The following is a 10,271-nucleotide window of genomic DNA, read 5'->3' as shown; positions in this document are numbered from 1 at the left end:
AGAGAGAGAGAGAGAGAGAGAGAGAGAGAGAGAGAGAGAAACGCAGTGATTAAGCAAGCCAACGCAAACCATGCTACTGCTGCAAGCACACGCATCGGGTGAAGCGAGAGAGGGCTGTGGTGTGCAGCAGACTTCGGTCTTCTACTTCTAGTCCTTTGCCTAGCTACACGCACGCGTGATGTGTTTTGTGCAGGCCTGCCAATGGCCAAAACCCCTGTTCGTGGGTACTTGTGGCAAGGGAAACTACCCATGAAAAAAATACAGTTGGAATAGTCCACAAATGCTTACTTCCCTTGCATTTCTGATTTAACAAGTATCAGATATAACAGGACTTTTTCTCTAGTCCCACCATCCCTGTTATTAGTGTTATATCAGGTTCCACTGTAGGTCATATATGTGCCAAAGATTAAAGGTGTTACAAGAAAGTAGTAGACGTATACATGTGTGCAAAGAAGAAAAGGAGGAGGGAAAGGAAAATATTATTTGATATTTGATAAGAATGTAAGGAGCAAACCACACCAGAACAACCACTGCCAGGTTTAGTTCAGTTTTAGTAAGATTTTTAGTTTTAGTAATTGTTTAACGGCACCTGCAACACAATAAAATAAGGTCATATAAGTGCCAAAGATTAGAGGAGTCAGAAGATTTAACAAACACAAAAAAGGAGGAGAGATAAGGACAATAGAGGTTTGATAGGAAAGAAAGAGCAAACCACACCAGAGCGCCTGCCAACCACCTGCTTGCCAGGTTTGAGCATGAAGAAAGAGCAGCACATTGACACAATATAGGTCATTTAGTCAAACTAAAGTGGGAGGGTAAAGAAGATTTATCATTATCCCCCTCCGACCACTACATTCCATTCCAGAGTTGTTTTTTATCTATAAGAAACACACAAGTTATCAAAGTTTTTATAAGTTTATTCTTGTTCATTCAATGTGTCAACAGACATTGACTGTTACAAATCGCATGTACACAGTTACAGGAAACACAAACATGGAAAAAGAATTGAGAAAAATTTACTTTAAAAAAGGAAAAACAACTACCTTATTCCAATCAAAACATTCTTCTTTTCCAAAGGGTCAGTTGGAGAAATGAAGGTACCTTCAAAAAAAGGAAAAGTACACGACCCACACATCATAACAATACAGATTCAATCAAACAAAAATGAAAACATGCACAGTTATCACCCAACATACACTTCCATGTTCACTAACTTATAATTACCAACATTCAGACTTCATATTTCTCTCCCATGAAACAAACGAAACAGGTCAATATGAAACACAAATACAAAGAGCAATGGGAATCTCTCCAGCCTACTCTACTGGGTGTCCATGGGCTGAGGCTTCACTTCAGTCGCTACAACTTCAATATCGATCTTCTTGACCTGCGATGATAGAACGGCTGTTGTTCCCTTCTTGTATATGTAGCTACCTTGCCTGCAAGAGGAGAAAAAAAAAGAGTTGTATAAGAAAAAAAAAGAAAGAAAAAATCAGGTGAATTAGACAAAAATGAAGTATCACTTTTCTCTTTATCTGAGGGGAAAAAAACCAGTTCTAGTTAGAGAAAAGAAATGAACGACCCAATAATGTTCATTTAGTGCAAGGTAATACTTCGATAGGCAAACAGACAGAAATGAGCGGTAAAGAAAACAAAGTTGGGACCTTCTAGGACTCCGTCCAACCAAATAAAGTGACACTAAGCCATGAACGGTAAAAAAAGACGTGTGGTATCATAGTAAAATCAGGCACTCGTCAAAATAATGAAATTGAAGAAACCGGCATTTTCCCGCCCATTGGGTATTTTGTGTTCTTGGATCGACATATCTTATTTCCATTGGAAAACACAATTTTGTATGGATTTATTGAAAAATGTTGATTACAGGCATGAAACAGGAAAACTTGTAGTTTCAAAGGACACTTAAGCTTCAGAAGTGACCAAACTTTTGCAGCCATTTTCTTGCTATTTTTACCATTGTTTTAGTAAGCATTTTAGAACCGTTGCAACACAATTAAGTCAAAAAAATGTCAAAGATTAGAGGTGTTACAAGAGAGTAAAAATATCATTAAGGAGAGATGTTGACAACAAATGTTTTGACAGGAAAGAAGGAGCAAACCACACCAGAGCACCCACCAATCACCCAATCGTACAAGTTGGAATGGGCTCCACATGTTTCTCATTCTCCCTACTACAGCATTTCCCCTCACCCCCACAACAACCGGAATGAACCACACCCCATCATAGCCGCTGTTTCTGAGTAAACAGAAGCACATCAACGCAATAACAGTCATATTGTCAAACTCATAAGACAATTGCCCAAGTCATTTTTGGCCGGTTTACAGTTTTTGGTTCTGAAATTAGGTGAAATGAAGAGCAAAGCCAGCTTGGTCAATTTGTTCACTTGGACAATAGAATAGTCCAAATATAAAATCAATTGAGTGTACCAAAATTCAAGTGTTTCACAGAGTCAATTGTTCAAAAGAAATAGTCTTTTCTCATTTTCTCAAAACAGCTAAAAACGACTTTGCATTTTATTTATGAGCATGACCATACAGTGCAGGAAAGAAACAAGACCTAATAGACAGAAACAACTGAGACGACAAGAAAAGAAGTAGGACCTAATAGTGGCATCCTCCAACAACAAAGCCCCTCCCTCACACATAGCCAGACTGTACTTACTTGACGCCCTTCTGGTTGGCGATCTCGTGAGGCCGAATGTACTCCACTTTGTCCTTGGTGATGACACACAGATCCACATTGCTGCCCGAGCCAAGATCGTTGAAGATACCGGCCGCGATGCCATCCCGGACCAGTTTCATGGCCTCCTCTCTCTGAGGACGATCAACGGTTGGGTTTACTACGTTGCAGTAGTATGAGTTTTACAGCACTTGCAACACAATTAGGCCATATAAGTGCCAAACTCCGACTGCAAACCATAACCCATTCCGTAACAAGACCACATACTGAATGGACAGTTGACATTTGTTATGGGAATTCATTTTGTTTATTTATTTATTTTCGGCAATGTGTGATGCCATGCTGAGCACTTTTTTTTTTCATTATGGAACCCAAAGTCATGGTGCGGTAATCTGCATGACGTCACAATCAATACAAGTAACCAAAGACTTTTCAATCTTAGACAAATGAGCTGAAACAATCTTGTTAAAAAAAAAAAAATATGGGGGAATCAAGGACTGGTGATGGGTCTCCTTCAAACATTGAGAAATGCTTAAGCGTCTCACACAGCTTCTCCCAATCCAGCCAACCGTACCTACCCCTGGTGGTCCCTGCTCTCACTGATACGGCTCTGGTCAATGGTGAGCTGTTGGCGCCAACAAATCAACCTCCCAGTTTTCTAGAGGGGTTAAAACAACAGGATGGGAGCAGGTGTGGCCCCATAAGGTGCAGGAGGCAGAACCCACCGATGTGTGGTAGACGCTACGCTCCTCACTAACATATCCCTACTCTCCCCTGAGCCGGTATCTGACTGCCTAACATCTCTACTGCTCTTTATCAACACACCCTCTGTGGCTGAGAAGATACCAGCTCATTTGAGAATGTCTGGGTGTATGGGATGGACCGAGCGGAATGCCCAACTTGCCGTATGACCATGGACCTCTTAGTAAAGGCACAACCACCCAGGACATGACGATCCAGTGGCTTCCCCACTTGGCTGAAACTTCATGCAAGAGAAGACAGCTATAGCCAGTAGCCATTGGAGGCGGGGAATGGGCAATGTGAACCCTACCAGAACTACACGGTTACGGGGCAGTCAGGTTTTTCCAGTCTCATGAAAACCCGTTACCCTTCTATCCTCAACATGAATGGCCTCTTTTCAGGGTGGGCAGGCAGTCCACAGACACCCCAGTCCACAATGCCATTAAAAAGTATGGGTGTATTTACTATGTCCCCCATTATCCCAAAGGATGACCTAAAAAAGGATAGAAAAGAAAGAATCAATCTATTGCCACTATCACTCACCGACATGTTGGGCTTGAAGCGATCTTCAAACATGGCCATGGCAGCTAGAGATCCAGAACCTGACAGGAGAGAATCATGGATAAATATCAGAGGTCACAATTCACAGACATCGGCTATCCTTTCCAACATTCATGAGTTTACCAGATAAAAAGGAGTGAGAAAATCGTTTTCTTTCAAGAATGAATTTTCTAACAACAATTAGCCACCTACAATTTCATGCTTTTTACATCTTGCCAAAAAAAAGTAATAAGTTTAGTTTTAATAAGTTTTACGGCACATGCAACATAATAGGGTCATATAAGACAGAAGATTAGAGGTGTTACAAAAGAGCAACAAACACAATAAATGAAGGTACTCATGAGCATGAGACACAAAGCAAGAAACGTACCCATGGTGACAAAGGGAAGTTTGTCAGTGGACCCATGAGGCCAGATGCTGTAAAGACTTGGGCCAGTGACGTCGACGCCTCCCAGAACAAGAGCAGCACCAATGTAACCCTGGTACCTGTTGAAAATAACACCAGCAAAGGAAATTGTTATTGTTTTTTTTAGGGTATTAGGGTTGTTGTTTTTTAACTTACCTACTCCTTTCTCTCTATACTGTCAGGTGCATAAAGCAGAGAGCAGTCAATGCCACGCTTGCCTGTCCATGGCCACCTTCTTCAATCTTGATACATTCAGGCTCGGGGTGATATTTTTTACGTTTTTCAAAAAAGGAAACCATTGTGAAACTTACTCGTAACAATTCCGCTAAATTCGTAATGGTGGGCAGCCCTGCAACCACCCATGAGAGAAAAAGCAAAAAATAGACAGACAAATGGACAGAAACATCAGAAGGGAAAGAAGAGAATGAAGAACTTCCCCTCATGCCCTCCACCTACACACTAGAAATGAACTGTTAAAAAAGCGAGGCAAACAGAAGGGCAGACACACCAGATTTTTATCTTAAGTACTACTTGCCACTGATGCCTTCCAAATACCAATGATGAGTAGCACAAGTTTTTTTTGCGATGAACTCGCAGGTTAAGAAGAAAAGGAGCCAAACCTGAAGAGCATCTGTTTCAAGAGCCTGTTGGCCGTGCAGACGCGGGGTACGCGACCCGTGTTGAGCCTGTGGAGCTCTAGATCAGCTGAGATCATCTGTGTGGTCATCTCTGTGTCGGCCGCCGTGCCAGCACCACAACAACTGAAGAGTTTCACGGAGAGAAAGTTCAGAGGTAATGGTTGCAGTTATAATGGATGTAAAGCACATTGAACATGCTGTAGAGCATGGATGTGTACTATATAAATGCAATTATTATCATTTTATTACTATTATTATTATTTATAAAAGTACAAATATTTAACAGTAAATGACTAGAAATTGAACGGCAATTTGACAAAATGAGATGCATGTTTCAGTGGAAAGGCTGCAGAAAGAGTCATGAGCCCAGAGAGGGTGAGGGGGTGGGGGAAGAAGGTGGAGACGAAAGCAGACAACGGAACATTGTAGGACAGCAGGAAAGGATGTGAAAGGAGAAAATTTTCCAACGCTATCCGGATTCAAACCCGGGACCTATTGAATAAGAACACCTTATCTCAAGACCACAAGATCCCCCCTAACCAGCTTTAGACAAATGACTGCATCCTGGATAACTGTACAAGAACTTACTAGATATTGTCAGCCATGTAGTGGATCTTGGCACAGTTCTTGTCGGCCACCACTGTGTCCTCTGTGGCTCTGGTGTCTGCTCCCAGCACAACTCCATCCTGGAAAGTTTAAGTAAGAATTTTTTGTTTCCCATAATGAAAATGTGCAGGTTTTTTTTACTTTCTTAAATCTTAAAACAACAACAAAAACCCACCTAATGAGAAACAGTGACACGTGATAAATGAAACCACAGAGTGCAGAACACTAATTTAAACTTTTATTTTTTTGCACTCATCACTCACTGCAGTCAATGTTTTCTGGAACTCATCAAATTAGCCATTATATGTGTAATAATATCACAGAATTAAACAGCACAAACACTGTCATCTTTAGAGATCAGAACAACAATGTCTACAACTCTGATGTAAGAAAAAAAAATTATACATAACAAGGAGCAGATACATATCTATAGCAAAAATATCAACAGTGCAAAAATATATTCCTTTTCATCAAGAGTAAAGTCACTTTTTTCTCTTACAATAGCAACCAGAAGTATATTTACCAACCTTGAAAATGACTCCAGCTATAGTTGTCCCTGTCTTGTAAGCAGTAGGGAATTTAAGTCCCATCTCTTTAAACCTGTCATTTCTGTAAAGCGGAAAAAAAATTGTAATCTGAATTTCATGGGTGAATTGGTAGGCTTCATTTAATTGTCTCCCATTTTCATAAATTCTTGAGTCAACGATGTGACTATTCGGACTCGAGTCCGAATAAATGAAAAAATGTTATTCGGCCTCTGATTCTTGTCCAGCATGACATCATTTCCGACTTCCGACTTCCTGTGACTCGTGACTCCGGCTTCCTGTCCTGCCTCACTCGTTACTCGCCTCAGGCTGAGTAGAGACCGGGATCACTTCGGGCAAAATGGCGTTGTGTGCAAGAGCCGAGTTTTTATCTTATGATGAATTTGAGGCCGCTTGAAAAGTCATAGCGCTTCTAATAAATGTTTATTTGTCAAGAGGTCATCAGAAGCAATTAAAGATGGCTCGTTAGCGTGTGTCGGGGTCGGATGGGCGGCCTGCACACGTGTGGCTGTGCGCATGTCGGGGAGGGGGGTGGGGGGGCACTATCGGTCGAGCGTTGAACGTCGCATACGCGTCAGTCTTTTTTCCCCCGCCAACTGATCATTTTATTACAATATTTTATAAGCTAGTCTTGACGTAGATCTACGTAATGAATTGTGCACTGGTCTATGGAATCAAAAGTTGCCGTATGCTCAGCTCTACACAGCAACACAACTTTTTCTTGGTAAACAATCGAGATGACACAGGCTTGTGTATTTGAACGAATCTGTCTTTTTTTTTTACAGAGGTCATAATACGCAGGTGCCAGGTGGTCTGCTAATCTTCAATTTTACCTTTTTCTACAATAAAGAAAGTGGAAAACATGGGAGGTGGGGGGGGGGCTTATCAATGAGGCGGCGCGCATCGGATCGGCAGAAAAGGTGTGAGGGAAACTAAAAAATGGCGGAAAATGGGAAACACTGAACATTAGATCTATAGAACGAAGACACTTCCTTTTTTCCGGACCAGAGTCCGAATTTATATTTTTTCGAGTCCGAATACATTTTTTCATATTCGGACTCGAGTCTGAAAAAAAATTTTTTTTATTCGGATTCGAGTCCGAATATGAAAAATGTTATTCGGACTCGACGGCCTTATGTTAAAACAGGCCTAACCCTTTGAAAAATTTCAAAATCCTGCTAAAAATTGGGAAAGTGGCAGTGGGAAACCTGTGGACCCCACAGTGATGCTGTAAGTTAGTGTAACTGTGAACGAAGTGTATACAGACCCGGTAACCGGGAACAAAGTCACGAAGTATACAGACCCGGTAGGGGAACTCTTTTGTGGTTTCGGAAAATTTCAGCGCACAGACCCGGTAGTGTGTGTGTGTGTGTGTGTGTGTTAGAGAGAGAGAGAAAGTGAGTGAGAGAGAGAGAGAGAGAGAGAGACAGAGAGAGAGAGAGAGAGAGAGAGAGAGAGAGAGAGAGAGAGAGAGAGAGAGAGAGAAAGAGAGAGAGAGAGAGAGGAGAGAGAAAGAGAGAGGGCAGAGGGGAGTGCAAGCAAAATGTACTTGACATGCCCCGCCAGTTGGCAGGAGGGAACGAGAGAAAGATAGAGTGGGAAATAGGTGGGGAGAAAGAAAGACAGAGACAAACAAAGAAAAAGAGAATGCGAGCGATACACAGAGAGAGAGAGGGAGAAAGAAAGAGAGAAAGAGAGAGAGAAGAAGAGAGGGTGACTGCTCGATTGAAATTATGACATGTTGTCCTTTTCTTCAAATTGTGATTCCTCCAACTCCAAAATGGGTGAAAAACGATCGTTCAACGAAAAGACATCCACAATCTTCATTTAGATTTTTAAAATCTATCTTGATCTAGATCTAGATCTAGATCTTGGCTAGCCTCGAAACTAGATCAATGATTTATATCTGTCTGTATAGATCTAGAAGAACCTAGTTCTACCCTGAGCCAAGAGGGTACTGAATACTGAAACTTTCCGAAATCACAAAAGAGTTCCCCTACCGGGTCTGTATACTTTGTGACTTTATTCCCTGTTACCGGGTCTGTATACACTCCCAACTGTGAAATCCGCAAGACTTCCACAAGCGACCACCCCAACAAACGGCTGGATTGTACTTTACCGGACCACCCGTCTCGGCCCGTGATTACTACGCACGCCTAGCCTAACTACGCACTCATAGTACTCTGCGTGCGGACAAAAGGTAGTTCCGCGGGCGACTTCGCGCACGCACAGCGAAGTCAGCGGCGACTGGCGAGGCGAGGTGAGCGAGAGGTGGTGGTGGTTGAGAGTGGGCAGGGGATTTAACTTTGGTGGACCACCGTGTATCATACCAACAGTGGGGTGGGGGGGTTCAGGGGGGCTTGCCCCCCTGGAAACTATAATAAAGAAAACACACAAAAATGCGAAACAATAACATGAGCGGACAGTCGTGTTTACATATCAATGGGGGGGTTTCAGGGGGGCTAGCCCCCCTGGCAACAATAATTTAAAGACACTCACACACACACATATAAACAATAGCATGATAAGTCGCGAGCAGGGCCAATGGGGTTGCAATTATGCAAATGAGCTCTCGTGCCCATCTCTAGCCCTCCATTGTACTTTGCCGGACCAGGAGTAGGCCTAGGGCCTAGGCCAAGCCAGCAGAGTCGCGAGCAAATAAGAATAGTGGACCACGTGATTAGATTGACCAATTAGCCTCAAGGTGTCAGGGTCATGGGTCAAAGGGCACAGTGGCACGGTCGCGATGACTGAAAAACCCGGTAAGAGACGGCAGTCGATTGCTGGCAGTTGAAGAGTGAGGACGTAGAAAACTGAGTAGGAGAGTGAGTAGGGGAGCTCGGAAACGAAGAACAGCGGGCCACTAGGCACCAGGGGCGCCACAGCGAAAGTAGTTCCGACCGGTGGTCCGGTAAAGTACAATCTTACCCAACAAACACTTGAATTTGAATTCGAAAGAAGAGACCTGGGTGATCTTATACTTTAGCACGTTAAATTCCCAAAGTCTACTAATCCCCGACTCAGACCTTCAAAACTTTGAACAGGGCCTAAAAATGTGCAAACTACCGTGACTTTGTCATGAACAGATCGTTATAATTATAACAGTGATTTTCAGTCTTCCATCATGATTTTGGAAGCCATTGAGTATAATCTTGATGACATAGAATTTTGATCCAGATCTGATAGTGGTCGTTCGTTTCGGAAGTCCTCAATTGAAGAATTTAACGTGCTAAAGTATAAGATCACCGAGACCTGACCCTAACACACTATTTATTGTCTATTCTATTGTTTCTCATAGTGATCATCGTTATGAAGTCCTCCCTCTAGATCTAATCTAGATCTATTTGATTTGTACAGATAAAAATATTAAATCTATAGATCTAGATCTAGATTTAGATCTAGATATCTAATCAGACTAATCTAGATCTACCTCTGCTGGTCACTATGACAAACATCAAACCGCTATGGATGGATTTTGCTGACAAGAACCAGTAAAAGGGGGAAAGGCAACGCCAAATTTGTACAATAAAACACGTCTTCTAATCAACAGACACCTAACCAACAGAGAAGACACATTGTCCACTTATCACTTAAGAGTATGTTCTATTGTGAGAAGACATAGAATGTTAATACCTTCCACAATTCTCGAAAGAGAACCCTCCCTTTGCAGGTTCAACACACGGCGCAGCCATCTTGTTTTGGAATTACAAGCAAAATTGAGTTTACTTCCGGTGTCTTTTGAGTTGCCAGATATTACGATATTTTGCCAGGTATTTTGAAAGACGACAGACTAAGATAAACAATACTATAAACCACAGAATTCTACACATTTTATTCTTTTCGGAGAGACTGGATACCTTTTCCCACCATTACAATAATAATAATAGTATTATTAAAAACCCACTTTGCAACGTTGATATGCATTATTTTGCTTTCACGCAAGCCATGTCGAAAAAATTTGCTCCCAAGCCACACTGGTTGTTAAAGACCATAATATTATAATTAATATTAAACTCGCCCAAAAAAGTCAAGGAACAACTTGTGTTTTCACCTGTCAAATTCAAACTCCAATATCTC

At 41.9% G+C, this 10,271-nt stretch overlaps 1 protein-coding gene across 1 annotated transcript; it reads right to left on the bottom strand.

The window, feature by feature from the left end:
- Window positions 1-899: 899 nt before the first annotated feature.
- On the bottom strand, window positions 900-9,933 carry LOC101854706 (proteasome subunit beta type-7). Its single transcript, XM_005095177.3, has 8 exons — window positions 9,828-9,933; window positions 6,177-6,258; window positions 5,632-5,729; window positions 5,026-5,166; window positions 4,370-4,485; window positions 3,982-4,040; window positions 2,680-2,831; window positions 900-1,439 (listed from the first exon to the last, which is right to left on the bottom strand). The coding sequence occupies exons 1-8, from the start codon at window positions 9,884-9,886 to the stop codon at window positions 1,322-1,324; spliced, it is 825 nt and encodes a 274-aa protein (XP_005095234.1). The 5' UTR covers window positions 9,887-9,933; the 3' UTR covers window positions 900-1,321.
- Window positions 9,934-10,271: the final 338 nt, after the last annotated feature.

Source organism: Aplysia californica, unplaced genomic scaffold, assembly GCF_000002075.1.
Source record: "Aplysia californica isolate F4 #8 unplaced genomic scaffold, AplCal3.0 scaffold00097, whole genome shotgun sequence".
Classification (NCBI taxonomy): Eukaryota; Metazoa; Mollusca; class Gastropoda; order Aplysiida; family Aplysiidae; genus Aplysia; species Aplysia californica.
This window is presented reverse-complemented; position numbering and strand designations above follow the sequence as displayed.